The sequence below is a fragment of the Abrus precatorius genome, unplaced genomic scaffold (genome assembly GCF_003935025.1).
Source record: "Abrus precatorius isolate BTA unplaced genomic scaffold, Abrus_2018 Scaffold9, whole genome shotgun sequence".
NCBI classification, from domain to species: domain Eukaryota; kingdom Viridiplantae; phylum Streptophyta; class Magnoliopsida; order Fabales; family Fabaceae; genus Abrus; species Abrus precatorius.
In genome coordinates this window covers 22,057,393-22,074,091 of record NW_020874439.1, presented here as the reverse complement: position 1 = coordinate 22,074,091, position 16,699 = coordinate 22,057,393, and the positions used below count along the sequence as shown (strand labels likewise).

The 16,699-nt window shown below is 28.0% G+C and overlaps 1 protein-coding gene and 1 pseudogene across 1 annotated transcript; both read left to right on the top strand.

Moving 5' to 3' along the window:
- Positions 1 to 1,730: 1,730 nt before the first annotated feature.
- LOC113851016 (probable LRR receptor-like serine/threonine-protein kinase At1g51880) lies at positions 1,731 to 8,841 on the top strand. Its single transcript, XM_027481508.1, has 12 exons — positions 1,731 to 1,872; positions 2,609 to 3,170; positions 4,050 to 4,543; positions 4,628 to 4,763; positions 5,039 to 5,110; positions 5,469 to 5,540; positions 5,622 to 5,699; positions 6,755 to 6,956; positions 7,052 to 7,172; positions 7,931 to 7,993; positions 8,076 to 8,265; positions 8,451 to 8,841. The coding sequence occupies exons 1-12, from the start codon at positions 1,731 to 1,733 to the stop codon at positions 8,839 to 8,841; spliced, it is 2,523 nt and encodes an 840-aa protein (XP_027337309.1).
- Positions 8,842 to 11,509: 2,668 nt separating this feature from the next.
- LOC113851015 lies at positions 11,510 to 16,653 on the top strand (annotated as a pseudogene).
- Positions 16,654 to 16,699: the final 46 nt, after the last annotated feature.

Genomic DNA, 16,699 nt, shown 5'->3' with positions numbered 1-16,699 from the left:
CCATTACATTTCAAAAATATTGTCATTTCTTCTCTCTCTCTCTCTCTCTCTCTTTTTTAACTCGTCTGTATTTTCTGCAAGAATATTAAACTTTTGATTTTTATTTTTTTTTAGTACTTCATTAGTTATTTGTTTCATCTTTTCATTTTTCTCTAAGTCTCCCAAAATTCGTTTAAACGAATATAAACATTCTTGTTAAGATTTGGATCTATATTTTATGTCTATTACCATTAACAATCATTATCATTGTAAAACTTTAAACTAAAACAGAAACTAATATATTTAAGATGCTTGCTTATAATACCTGTAAATTTGATAGAGTATTTTATACTTTTCTTATATTAATGGGTGTTTTATTTATATTTTAATGATAATATTTTAATAATAAATTATAAGGTAAATATTTGTTTTACACACAGAAAGTAATCGTTAAATCATATAAATAAATATTTACATCACATGACACATAAATATGGCATATAAACATGTGGATAATATAATTATAGAATAATTTTTTTTCCCTTCCAAATCATTATTTGCCCTCGTGAATCGCGATGGTTTATTAATTGCATGCCCCACCTTGACCTGACCGCCTCAAGTTGCCACGATAATACCATATTATTATTTACAATTATATTATTATTAATTTTTTACACTAATTTTAAATATTTAAATATTTTTAAAATCTTTTAAAAAGTCCTATGTTTTAACTCGATCTTGTGTAAAATTATTTTAGGTTAATAATAATCACAAATCCATTGCAAAAATTATTTTTAGACCCTTTAAAGTTAGGACTATATATACCGAAGCATTTTTTTTTTATTTAATTCATCCTTGCTTTGCTTGGGGAAAAATCAGAAACAAACGGTAAATTTGGATGGATGAGAAAAAAAAAAAAAGATTATGTGCTTAGATGTAAAAGAAATTAGGAAAATATTTTTTATAATTTATTTTTAAAAATTATATAAATAATATTTTTATTGAAAAATATAATAATAAAATAATTGTTTGTAATTATTTTGTTATTTACTTCTTTTTACTCATTTTTTATTCATTTAAACAGAAGAAAATAATTTTTTTTCTTATTCCAACTTATTAATATCAAATTTGTGTTTTTCTATTTGTTACTATTTATTTATTTTACCTCTTTATTTTCTCTCCTACCCAGGTGCAACATAAGGGTAGGAATGAATTCTCGTGATATACGTGCTTACAACGTGAGTTTCGATTATTTAATGTGATTTTTTTCATTTAATTTTAGATATAATTTCTTTATATAATTTTTAAAATTCTATCACTTTATTTTAATATTCCATTGGTCATTTTTAATTTAAAATGTATTAATTATTAATTTTTTTAATATTTTTTAGTAATTTTATTAAATATATAAATTACCAAATATATTATTTAATATCGTAAATATTTAATTTTTTATTTTCTATAAAAAGGATAAACTCCACGCATTGACTTGAGCTTTGAAATCCACACATCATTATTTTTTCTCTAAATTTTTTTAGTACATGAAGTTTAAAACACGCAATCGATCGATGACATGACGATAAGAACTAGCCGTTCAAAAGCAGTGTTAAAGACATGTATGTGTGTATATATGCTAAGCCTAACACATCTCACAAAGTATGATAGCTGATACTTTGCTTTGAATAAAGTTTATGGTGAGTTCATGTTCGTCATTCTTCTCGTTGCATAAGCTCGTGTGCATTGCATAAAGCATGGAAATAGGACCACAATGGATTGTCTCCTCAAAGTTAAACACATGGCTATGGTTTGTCTTGGTTCCAATTTTCATTACTCACGCCAACTCAAGACTAGGCAAACCTGTTGGAAGAGAAATTACCAACGATAACCATCCAGGTATCTACTACTAATTAAGTACTAATTTGGCTCAAATTTTAAGAGCATTTGAGTACATTGATGCACAGTGTCTCGAGTATATCCATGCAAAATGCTAAGTTTTATTGCTAATTTGTTTAGTTTTCCATTTCACGCATCCAGGTTTTATCACTATTCCACTATCAAATTTGCTAAAATGCAAAGTTCTTTTCATCAATTCAAGCTTTGTTAGTATTTTTTTAAGCCATGATACGGTTGAGGTTGATTAACTAATATTTGATATTCAAGTGACTATCAAAATACTTTATATAGAACCTGTCAATAAGTCATCTTTTTATTTATATAAAATATTTTCTTCGATCTTATTTATAAAAAAAAAAATTAACATTGTTTAAAATTATTAAAAATTAAGATTCATTTTCAGATATATTATTTGTTAAATTCTTTTTATATATTTACTTTTTATTTATCTTGATGAATTAGTTATTTTTTAAAAAATAAAAAATATATTATTTAATAATATTAAAAAGTATATTTTTAAATATTCTTTATTTTTTATTTTGTTAATCATTACTTATAGCAAAACTACATAAAATTAATTTACATACGCAAACCCACATGTAAGTCTCTTTATTATTATAGTGATGATTTTAGATGTGCAAATCTACTAATTTAACCTGAATTTGCGCAAATAACATTTTTCCAACGTAGCTCTTCTACTTTCACATTCATATTATCTGACATACATATTTTATAGATTTCATAAGCATAGATTGTGGATCACACAGAGATTACTGGGATCAGGCAACTGGAATTTGGTATCAGACAGACGAAGGTTTTGTGGAAACAGGAACAAATCATATGATTTCATCAAGTGTGCACTTGAGCTATCGCTACTTTGGGGAACAATTGAATACACTGAGAAGCTTTCCAGAGGGAGACAGAAACTGCTACACCCTAAAACCTAAACAAGGCAAAAATAATAGCTATTTAATCAGAGCTTTCTTTGCATACGGAAATTATGACTCCAAAAATGAAACCCCATCTTTCGACTTGTACATTGGGGTCAATTACTGGCACACAATAAATGAGGACCAACATCATTTCATCTTTGCCGAGGTTATTCACACTCCCTCAAGTGACACTATACAATTGTGTCTTGTAAAGACTGGACCAACAATACCTTACATTTCTACATTGGTATTACGCCCTTTGAACAATTCCATTTATCAGACAATGTCAAGTACTACTTCACAACCGCTACTGGATCACCAGACAAGGATCGATGTTGGCTTCCATGGATGGCCTATTCACTCCAGGTAATATCATCAACCCCTTGCCTTGATGAGTTAGTGGACGTGAGTTTTTCTCTCATTGCTGCTACTGTAACAAAAATTAATAAATTGTTACTGAGACATAAAAATAATCTCTTGCTCATTAAATTTAGACATGATATTGGTACAACTGACAGACTATTCGGACTTCTAAAATGACTACCATACGTCGATCATGTGAGACAGCATTAATAATAATATCATTAAAATCATTGTTATTAGCAAATAGTGGGTTAGTTCGCACTCGACTTAGTTTTTAATTGAGTTGGGTTAAAAATAATTCAAATTTCTTTGGGTCATCCTTAAATTTAATTCTTTAAGTCGTACCCTTTAATGAGTATATTTGGGCCGACTCATTATATTTAATCACCTTTCCAATTCACGGTTGTGGTCAGCACAACTCTCCTAAACAAAATAATTTCACCATACACTCAATTTGTGGTATATGAAGTAAAAAGAAAAAGGAAATAGAAAAAGAGAGAGAAAAAAAAAATTGCAATAGATGGTGTGGTATGATAAGAGAAAAAAAAAGAGAAGAAAGAAAATTGAGGCAAGAAAGATATAAAAATATTATACAAGTATATGAATATAATTATTGTAAAGAAAAAAAGTAGTGCTCAATATTTTAATATTTGAAATACAATGAATGTTAGTCAGTATTTACCATTTCTTTGCCATGTATCATATTGGAAGAAAAAAGGAGGATGATTTTTCATTTTAAGTTAATATTGTAGATTATTATAAAATCTCTTGACCTTTTATACATAGTTCTATTACGCCAAAACGAAAGTTTAAAGTTGCTTTTTTACCCAACAACACTTGAATCCAAATGAAAACAACAAATAATAATTGTAAATCATTTAGGTACAAAGATGACGTCTATGATCGGTTGTGGCGACATGACCAATATAACGTTACAAATGGTTGGCATCCTTTGGACGAATCAATTGATGTGGATCCTTCAACCAGTGCATATAAATTGCCAAGCCAAGTATTAAGGACTGCATCCCAATCACCAAATGTCTCGTACCCCTTGAAATTTGACTATGACACTCTGTTTAAAGACCTGGATACAAATTATGAGTATCGTGTCTACTTTCACTTTGCTGAAATTGAGGCACTTCCACCGGGTCAAAATAGAATTATCAATATCACCCTTAATTCTAAACCCTTCCTCTCACACCCTTTGGTTCTTCAATACATGAAGCCAGTCACCATTAGTCCTCAAGATGCAGTCCGAGGTAGAATTTCATTTAGCATTAGTGCAACGCCAGAATCTGCTGCTCCTCCCATCCTTAACGCCTTTGAGGCCTACAAGTTGATACCCGGTCTTTATTCCCCAACAGACGCTCGAGATGGTTTCTACGACTACTATATGTTGTCTTGTTGAAGAATTAACTGTTTAAAAGAGCCTGTTACTAACATTTTTCATTATGTTTTAGCTGCTGCTATTATGGACATTAAAAGCGCCTACCATATCACTTGGCTGAATTGGCAAGGGGACCCGTGTCTTCCAAAGCAATTTGCATGGGAGGGTCTCACTTGCAACTCTGACACCAATCCCAGGATCACAGCTTTGTGAGTACTAAGCTTCTTCAAGTCACTCTATATACCATCTAGGGTGCAAAGGGTGATTAATGCTATTAGAAAAGACGTATAAAAAGAGAGAAGAAAAAAAAATTTACTTGTGTTTAACATCACCGTAACACTTTAATGCTAGTGGAAGATTATAGCACCACACATTGTCCAAACAGTGTGTATAAATTTAATTTCTTCTTCTTTTCATGTGTTATGCATTTATTTGTACTTTTGGTTCAAATGACTTGTTGAATTCATGTCAAACATACGAGCAGGAACTTGAGCTCAAGCAAATTGACAGGGGAGATAAATATTTCATTCTCATATCTTACAGAACTAGAAATCCTGTGAGTATTTATTGTTGTGGCTGATTCATTTTGTGCTCCAATATTATATAAATAAAGCATTGGGTCATTAGAAGCCTCGCTGGCAGCATTATGCCAGCATTTTGTTTACGAGTTTACGCGACAGCTCCTAATTATAAGGAAAAAAAACGTAGATATAATATTATAGACACTTAATATTGTTCTTCAATTTTTATCTTTTGCTTTCATCTCAGTAACTAAATTAATGGCAGTTACCAGATGAAATAGTAATTTTAATTCAAGAATAGAACAAACAGTATTCATAATTTTGTATCTATTTTTTGTCCTTTCTGTAATCTACCCACCTGAATTTAATCCATAATGCGATACAATGTTCCAGGGATTTGTCAAATAACTATTTAGAAGGACCTGTGCCAGAATTTCTGGCAGAATTACCCAAGTTAAAATTACTGTAAGTTTGGTGACTTTTAACTTCTTAGTTCTTACCTTCCTGTTAGGCACTTGGGTAATATATATTTCACTGTCTTTGCAGTAATCTCACAGGGAACAAGCTTTCAGGCCCAATTCCTAAGGCTCTCAAGAAAAAGGCCGATACAACTCTGCAATTGAGGTTTTCTAGTAAAATATTTTCTATTCTTTGGTTCAATTGTAGCCTTCCTTTTCATTCATTTGATAACCCCCACAATATTACGAATTGTGATTTGTTGATTGATGTAACTGCGATGCTGTAAAATATGTTCATATGGTTATACCAGTTGATGAGCGAAATATGTAAAAAGAAGGATATTAAAAATTTAATTTCTCCACTTAACATCATTTATTATTTTAACACCGTAAAACAATTTATATATTTTATATTGTATATTTCCTGAAGGAGAGGAAAAACTCTGCAGATTTTCATGAAATGTTTTGGACTTTTACTTTCGTTTTTGCTTATTTGTTCACCAACTAAACTAGTTGAAACACATACAAAGTTAAAGTTTGTCAATTTAAAATGCGAGTTCTCAAATGCAAAATAAGAAATTATGTATTTATTTTAAGAAAATTGATACAGACTCATTCCATATTATTAGTTCAATTAACTACTAACCCACATGTAAGTTTTATATGTTAGTTTTGGGGGAAATCCAAATATTTGTACCTCGACTTCATGCCACAAGGCCAAGAGAAAAAAGGTAATGATTCCATTGGTAGTATCACTTGTGGGAGCCTTCATACTTTTGACAGCAACACCCTTTATTTTTAGAAGAAAACTACAAGGTACGATATAACAACTTCTCTCATTGATTTGGAGGTACAAAATTGCATGACAAAATCATGAACTGGCCAAATATTTTCAAATATATATATATAAATATCATCTTTGAAATTTTGTTAAAAATTGATAAAATCAAAAAGAAATTGAATAACTTTCTTACTCTTCGTTGTTTTAGAAATGTTAATAACATTATTTTTAATACATGCTTTGTTATCGATTAAATTTTATTAAAAAATACATAAATTATGTGATCATACTTTTTCTTTTAATTTAATATTTTTTAAATTTTGAATAAAGTTTAACCAATTATATACATTATCCCTCTTATTATTCTATTTAACATGCTAACAAAAGTGTATTAACCAAGTAGTACTATGTTTTCTTCTATAAGATGTGAACAAGTTGAGTTGTTCCAACACATTTGATTATGTGGACTCAAATACGCAAGAGGTCACCTACGGGGAGATTCTAAGTATCACCAATAACTTAGAGAGGGTGGTGGGTAAAGGAGGATATGGAACTGTCTACTATGGTTGCATAGGTGAAAGACAAGTAGCAGTGAAGATGCTTTCTCCTTCAACTCAAGGTTTTCAGCAATTTCAGACAGAGGTATTATTTGTATTAATTATTGATTCCCTTAAACTCTCACTATACTCAATAGTTCAAGTCTCTTAAGATGAAGGAATATTAACTCTGATCTGCAGGCAAAAATTCTCACTAGAGTACATCAAAAGTGTTTGACTCCTCTAATTGGATATTGCAATGAAGCCTCGGCACTCATCTATAAATACATGCCCAATGGAAACTTGGCAGACCATCTTTCAGGTAAGAATTATTTTCTGATTCATTTTTCTATTTTCATTTTCTGAAAATACTTTTCATTTTTAAATTTTTAGTTAGAAGAGTCTTGCTAATATCCTGTGATTGGTTAAAGAATTAATATATTATATATTTTTAGTAAATATCATGTCGAGGGTACATTAAAAATTATGAAGAGAGTATTAATTTCACACATTTTTATAAACAAATTTTACTTTAAATTTCGTAAATAGAACTATTAAGACACTGTTTAACGTTTGTTATGTAAAAATTATATAAATGTTAAGTCTTAGTGATTATAAAATTGTGCTGCACATTATTTTATTCATATTACAGATTAATTTCAAATTTCTTTTGCAAAATAATTTTACATTTTATTGTCATTATAAAATGACACTTTTTGTGAATGCTTAATTAATTCAGGAAACTGATGATAATATTTGAACTTGATTTTAGCAATAATTGCATAAATGACATTATTTTCACTTTGTTTCATGTGTTTATAATATTTATATATAAAAAAAAATTTAAAGTCTTATAATCCTTATTTCTTATGCAAATCTTTCAAAATAAAATAAAATACTGTGTGATCTTTTAATTCCTTTAATTTTTTCTATAACTATACTAACTACTTACATTTCTAAAATTAAATCGTATATATTGCATATCACTTATGTGACTATTCTCCTCTTTCATAGCATGTCTGTTTGTTTGTGTTTTATTGACCAAGGTCTTGAATCTCAATACTTACAATATTCATGCAGATAAAAATCAATTTTCCCTAGTTTGGAACCAGAGACTTCAAATTGCTCTGGACTCCGCAATAGGTGAGGAAAGGGGAAAAAAGTTGTATTGGTCTGTGTTGAACCAATTCAAGCTTAACAACATTACTATTCTATCTGCATGCAGGCTTGGAGTATCTTCATAAATGTTGTAAGCCTCCAATTGTACACAGAGATGTCAAGACTAGTAACATTTTACTCGATGAAAATTTCAATGCTAAAATATCTGATTTTGGATTGTCAAGGATCTTTTCAAATGAATGTGACACCCATGTGCTAACAAAAGTTGCAGGCACCCCAGGATACTTTGATCCTGAGTAAGTAATAAATTACCATTTTAACTTTAGTGTGCATACAACTAAGTTTAAGAAAATACATTTTTTTTAGTACAATTAGAAATTTCTTAATTAGTGTTCTTCGGTTCAAAAATTACAAATAATTTTTTTTATTAAAAAACATAAAAACACTTATTAAGTAACTACATTAATTGTTTGTCATGCAGATACTACAAAACAAACAAGTTGACTGAAAAAAGTGATGTCTATAGTTTTGGAATTGTTCTGTTAGAGATAATCACGGGGCACCCTGCTATTTTCAAAAACCATGAGAACACACACATAGTTCAATGGGTGAATTCCATGTTAGAAGATGAAGGTGAAATTGATACTATAATGGATCCAAGGTTACAAGGAACATATGACACTGGGACAGCAAGTAAAGTGGTAGATGTAGCAATGGCTTGTGTAGCTCCGAGTTCTATTAAGAGGCCAACAATGAACGAAGTGATGATAGAATTAAAACAATGTTTTCCCATGGAGAATCTTGATTGTTCATCATCAATTGAATCCTCAGTGGCACCATCAATTAGCGGAAAAAGTTCTCTTGAGAGGTAGTAAGTTTGCAAATTTGAAAGGAAGAGGAATATATAACTTTAAAGGTTAAGTTTTCCATCATTTTTATTTTTTAATTACAAGAGCCATGGGAGTAGTCAACATTTTAAAAATTGTGCTACACTACAATTGTCATTTTTGCTTGTATTAAGAAAAAGCAAAGACCCATCACTAGATCATTGAAATAACATTGACATATTTGATTTTACATTTATTTCAATATTATTAATTATAATTTTTATATTATATTTATATTATCAAACTTTTTAAATAGTTGAAAAGCTGGAACTCCTGCTGGAGGAGACAGACTCAAATCCTAAACATGTGAATTTGCCGTTTGGCAAAAGTTACTGTGACATTCTCTTATGCAAGCAAAAATGAATTAAAAAAAAGAACTGATACTTCATGTGAAGACCTAACCTGCATTCATTTTCCCATAAATTCACCAAACGCTTTGTTGAAGGAGTCTTTATCGTGTTGTCTCAGAACTACAGCAACCAGCGTATATTAATATTCTGTACCCATTGCAGAACGTGTGTTGTCTGGTGTGAGCCGTTGACCAGAACTTTTTAATAAATAAATGAATGTGTACTGATCAATATATTAATTTACTCTTTATAATTATAAATAACAATTAACATTAGAGTCAAAACTACTGTAATTTAAATATTAAAACTACCCTTGTTTTATAATTTTAAGAACTATAACAATATCTGTTGAAATTTAAATAAGTTTACGTATTATAAATTGTCAACATAAATTGACAACACACAAGAAGAAGTTATGAATAGTAAATTTTTATTAAAAAAATATATAATATTATTAAATTTAATGCATTAATAATATTATAGTATAGTCATTAGTTTAACCTGGCAGTAGATTCCGGCCAGCTAAGAATTACTGGTTGGTACACAGTCTTGTGATTGAGTACTGACTTGGTAATGAAACTGAAGAGTGATGTTGCTGTGATATGAAATCCAACTAAATGGAAGACTCTGCCTCATCTGTCCACTGAAGGCAACCTAGTAATTGCTGATAGCAACTAGCACCAACTTTCATATGTTCAATTGGACTCTATTCTCATGATCCATCACTAATAAATACAACTCACAAATTTATTTGATGTCAAATATGATCAGGTTTAGTTTATAACCATCCTCTAAAGTCTGGTTAACGATATACATGGTGAAAAAAATTAATGAATAATATTTTATTAAATTATTAAAAACTTACCATACATCAATTTCTTTTTTATTTTTATCATCTAGCTAGTTTCAAATCAAATAATGATAGGTGAATATATTTTCAATATTAAATAACCTTCATTATCACTTGTCTTTATTTGACCTGAGAATGTGAGTGTAAGAAAATAAGAAACTTGTTTAAATTTTGTCTTTTTTATTTATTTATCTATATTAGTTGTAATACTAATTAACATGCGTTTATGGAAATAGATTATTTTAGAAAATAATGTTTTTTAAGTTCTTTCAAACCAAACATACACTTAATCGATTCAAATTCTATTAGACACTTGTTCGAAATTAACCGTGAATTATTTGCACCCGCTAGATTAATTTTTTATTCTGTCATTATAATCCTTTATTCAATGATAATTAAGGGAGTAAATTGGGTCTGAATGAGCCTGTAGTTAAAGGAAGTATTTTCTTGTTCTCCTTAATTTCTGCTAGATATTTTGAGAATTAATCCCTGGAAAAGTAGTTTAGTTTCCTACCTGAATAATGCTGCTATATTTCAAATTAAAGTTGGGCAGACACATCTACTTCATGATTGTGACAATATTTTGATGGTAACTAACAACTACATTTCAGTAATTAAGAGATATAACCTAATCTTTGACAAAATAATCATGATCATTTTAATCAAGTACTCTTAAAAATGGTATATTGAATTTCGGTCCATTACATGTTATTCTAATATTATAGATAAAATAAGTTTCCTTAAATTACGATTTAACATTTCTGAAACCAATTATTATTACATGAAATAATGTATTAAATCAATCAAACTAAATTTTATATGTAAATAAAGAAAATTAGAATATATAAAGAGACTCAATGTACTGTAGTTTTTATATATTGAAGAACTTTTTAAGTAATAAAGAAACAAGATTGAGGAAAAAAATTATCATTTTCATGATGGCGACTAAATTGACTATCAATAGTCTAACCAACTGTCTAATAATATTAAAAATCTATTCAAGCAAACTAAAAGCAATCAATATCGTATTCATGAACACTTAAAAAAAATGAATATACAATATCATATGTAATATCAAATTTTTATTGTAATAAAACTAGTAAAGCAAACTGAAACTGTGAGTACTTTTGAAACCCATACACATCATTCTTTTTTCTCTAAATTTTTTCAGTACAGAAGATTATCACACTCGCCCTCAGGACACGCAAATGAAGTTTGCAACACGCACAGTAGTCAAGAAACGAATCTCTTGACCCAGTCGATGATATGACAATAAGAACTAGCTGTTCAAAAGCACACTGTTATATACATATATATAAGCCTAACAACATATCTCACAGAGTATGATAGCTGATACTTTGCTTTGAATAAAGTTTTTGGTGAGTTCATGTTCGTCATTCTTCTCGCTGCATAAGCTCACGTGCATTGCATAAAGCATGGAAATAGGACCACAATGGATTGTCTCCTCAAAGTTAAACACATGGCTATGGTTTGTCTTGGTTCCAATTTTCATTACTCACGCCAACTCAAGACTAGACTAAACCTGTTGGAAGAGAAATTACCGACGATAACCATCCAGGTATCTACTACTAATTAAGTACTAATTTGGCTCAAATTTTAGGAGCATTTGAGTACATTGATGTACACTGTCTCGAGTATATCCATGCAAAATGCTGAGTTTTATTGCTAATTTGTTTAGTTTTCTATTTCGCATCCAAATTATGTATATTGTTGACTTTTTTCTTTAACTTGTTAAATCTATTTTATTAAGTTTTGTTCAAGAATTAGAATTGAAATGATATCTAAAATTAGAGATAGAAATAAGTTAAGTGAGTCGTAGAAAGGCCCATGACTTGACCCGTATTATACCTAAATTAAGTCATGTTTATTTATTAAAAGCGTTAAGTTAATTTTTTTTGACAAAAAATTATCTTATTAGTATTTTTATAAATAAGTCAGTCTTTTTATTAAAAAAATCGAGTTTAAGTTATTCATGAAACCTTTTAAATTCAACAAATCCACGTGTCATTGTTTAGAAACATCATGTGAAAAAAAGCTTTTAATAGGCTATTATATTTGAATTGCTAACGATCAAAATAGTTAATATGTTTCTTTTATATATATATATAATTTACCTTGGTATTGTTACACTGTTATTTTATTTACAATATAAATAGAAATTCAACTAACGGTTTAAAAAGATAGGTTAGATATTGTTATTTCAATTCTTATTACAGCACTCATTTAAGAATTCCATTTTTTTAAGTGTGAGATGAGTGTGGGAAACAGAGATTGGAATGGGAAAAATATTGTAATAGCAAAAGAGTTATTCTATTTTGATGCTTCTTAATTCATCACTCCCTTAAATTTATAATGAAAAATTAAATTGTAATGATTATATTATATTAATCAACAAACACTGAAACTAAAATAAGATGAACTATTAATCAACATGGTATATGAGAAATACCATTCTTTAAGACATGTTTTATAACTAGTCCACTATCTAAAATGCAAAGTTCTTTTCATCAATTCAAGCTTTGTCGGTATTTTTTTTAAGCCATGGTACCATAAGGTTGATTAACTCATATTTGATATTTAAGTGATTATAAAAATACTTTATTTAGAATCTGTCAATAAGTCATCCTTTTATTTATATAAAATACTTTTTCCGGTCTTATTTATAAAAGAAATATTTTTTTAAAAATTATCAAAATAAAGATTCATTTTCACATATATTATTTGTTAAATTCTTTTTATATAATTACTTTTTATTTATCTTGATGAATTAGTTATTTTTTAAAAAGACAAAAAATTCTTATTTAATAATATTAAATAGTATATTTTTGAATTTTTTTTTATTTTGTTAATCATTACTCATAGCAAAGCTATATAAAATTAATTTACTTACACAAACCTACATATAAGTCTTTATTATTATAGTGATGATTTTAGATGTGCAGATCTATTAATTTAATCTGAACTCGTGCAAATAACATTTTTCCAACGTAGCTCTTCTACTTTCACATTCATATTATCTGACATACATATTTTATAGATTTCATAAGCATAGATTGTGGATCACCCAGAGATTACTTGGATCCGGAAACTGGAATTTGGTATCAGACAGACGAAGATTTTGTGGAAACAGGAAAAAATCATATGGTTTCATCAAGTGTGGATCGCGACTTTGGGAAACAATTGAATACACTGAGAAGCTTTCCAGAGGGAGACAGAAACTGCTACACCCTAAACCTAAACAAGGCAAAAATAATAACTATTTAATCAGAGCTTTCTTTTCATACGGAAATTATGACTCCAAAAATGAAACCTCATCTTTCGACTTGTACATTGGGGTCAATTACTGGTACACAATAAATGTAGATCTGGACGACAATTACGACTTTGCCGAGGTTATTCACACTCCCTCAAGTGACACTATACAATTGTGTCTTGTAAGGACTGGACCAACAATACCTTACATTTCTACATTGGAATTACGCCCTTTGAACAATTCCATTTATCAGACAATGTCAAGTACTACTTCACAACCGCTACTGGATCACCAGACAAGGATCGATGTTGGCTTCCATGGAGAGCCTGTTTACTCCAGGTAATATCATCAACCCCTTACCATGATGAGTTAGTGGACGTGAGTTTTTCTCTCATTGCTGCTACTATAACAAAAATTAACAAATTGTTACTGAGACAAATAAAAATAATCTCTTGCTCATTAAATTTAGACATGATATTGGTACAACTGACAGACTATTCGGACTTCTAAAATCACTACCCTACGTCGATCGATCATGTGAGATAGTGGGCTTAGTTGGGTTAGTTGGCACTTGACTTAGTTTTTAATGGAGTTGGGTTAAAAAAAAATTCAAATTTATTTGAGTCATTCCTTAGATTTAATTATTTAAGTCCTACCCTTTAATGAGTATATTAATAGAGTTATCAAAATAAACTAAAGCTTTGACCTGTTTTTTTTTTTTTAAATCTTATATTTAGTGGATTTACGCTGGCTCTAAGCCTTAAAATAAAAATAATAGTGAGTTAGAGACAAGGTTAGAGATGATCTAACCCACTTATTTTATAAAGGAAGTAATAATTATTATATTATTTTTTATAATATTTATTAAATTATTTTATTTAAATGAATTAAAAATTATATTTAAAATATAAAAACTAATTTTAAAAATAAAAAACTATATACTCAATATATTAAAATTTTATCATAAAAATAATATTAAATATAATTATGTTATAAAATTAAATTAAACTTAGTTTTTGCACTTGTTTAATTTTATTAATTAAATTTAATATAGTATATTAATAATTTATTATTTTAATTAAGAATTAGTATTAAATATTTTTAACTAAACAATAATTAAATGATAAAATAATATTATAAAATAATATTTAATAATTATTTTAATAAATTTAATCAATTCTAGTATATTTAAATATTTTTAATGACTTTTAATAATTGTAAATTCATTATAGCTTAGGTTTATACATGGTATGATTATTTTTAATATAAATATAAATACGTAGAATCTTAAATAATTAATTTTAATAAATTTTATATAGATATATAAGTATAGATAGATTTTTATTATTAAAAAAATATAATTGTTAATATACATTTAAAATTTAATAATTAATAAATACTTAAATAAATCAACTTATAAATAAAAAATTAAATTATTATTTAATTTATCAATTTATATGTAATATATAAGTATGTATTTTAATTTATCGTATACATACTATTTTTTATATTACTTAAATGTTATGGTGTAGTTAATTTTAAGTATATTTATAGGTTTAAAATAATAAATTAATGTATAAAATAAAATTAAATATTATATATATATATATATATATATATATATTGCATGTAATTTAAAATTTTATATTAAGTTTTATCATAAATTTTTTATTAAAATAAAAATTTAGAAACACATATTATTTTAATTTAAATATAAATTTTATTAAATAAGATGAGTCAAAAATTAAATTTATAAACATTCATTAATTTTTACTATGTTCACATGTTACTTTTTTGCATCTATAAATTTTATAACATAAAATATTATATGCCTACAATTTCTATGATGAAAATGTTTATTTACTTTTTTTAACATATTAACTTTTATTTACTAGATTTAACAAATTTTTTTAGTATTATTTTTTATTGTTAATTTTATATGTTTACTATGACTTTATTTTTTGAATACAAGATATTTTTATATAAATAAAATATGACCCTGAGAATATATATATATATATATATATATATATTTAATATTTTTATAAAAAAAAATTTATAATATAAAAATTTACTTAGATATTCTAATAATTATTGCAATTCATATAGAATTTTCTTAAATATAAATTTTTAAAAACATATAATTTATTTTTTTTACTTATAAAACTCTGACCTTAATTCTAACTTGTAGGCTTTTTGGTTCGCAGGATTTTGTAGCCCAAACTCACATACACTAGGATTAAGGCTGGGTTAAATGGACTTTTTACAGCTCTAAGTATATTTGGGCCGACTCATTTTATCTAATCACCTTTCCAATTCATGGTTGTGGTCAGCACAACGCTCGTAAACAAAATAATTTCACCATACACTCGATTCGGGGTATATGAAGTAAAAAGAAAAGAGAAATAGCGAGAGAGAGAGAGAGAGAATTGCGATAGATGGTGTAGTATTGCAAGGAAAAATAAAAAGAGAAGAAAGAAAATCGAGGCAAGAAAGATATAAAAATATTATACAAGTATATGAATATAATTTTTGTAAAGAAAAAAAGGCAGTGCTCAATATTTTAATATTTGAAATACAATAAATGTTAGTTACCATTTCTTTGCCATGTATCATATTGGAAGAAAAATGGAGGATGATTTTTCATTTTAAGTTAATATTGTAGATTATTATAAAATCTCCTGACCTTTTATACATAGTTCTATTACGCCAAAACGAAAGTTTAAAGTTGCTCTTTTTCCCAACAACACTTGAATCCAAATGTAAACAACAACAATAATAATTGTAAATCTTTTAGGTACAAAGATGACGTCTATGATCGGTTGTGGCGATATGACCAGTATAAAGTTACAAATAGTTGGCATCCTTTGGACGAATCAATTGATGTGGATCCTTCAACCAGTGCATATAAATTGCCAACCCAAGTATTAAGGACTGCATCCCAATCACTAAATGTCTCATACCCCTTGAAATTTGACTATAGTTCTTTGTTTGACGACCTGGATACAAATTATGAGTATCGTGTCTACTTTCACTTTGCTGAAATTGAGGCACTTCCACCAGGTCAAAATAGAATTATCAATATCACCCTTAATTCTAAACCCGTCCTCTCACACCCTTTGGTTCTTCAATACATGAAGCCAGTCACCATTACTCCTCAAGATGCAGTCCGAAGTAGAATTTCATTTAGCATTGGTGCAACGTCAGAATCTGCTGCTCCTCCCATCCTTAATGCCTTTGAGGTGTACAAGTTGATACCCTGTCTTTCTTTGCCAACAGACTCTCGAGATGGTTTCTACTATTACTATATGTTGTCTTGTTGAAGAATTAACTGTTTAGAAGAGCCTGTTGCTAACATTTTTCATTATG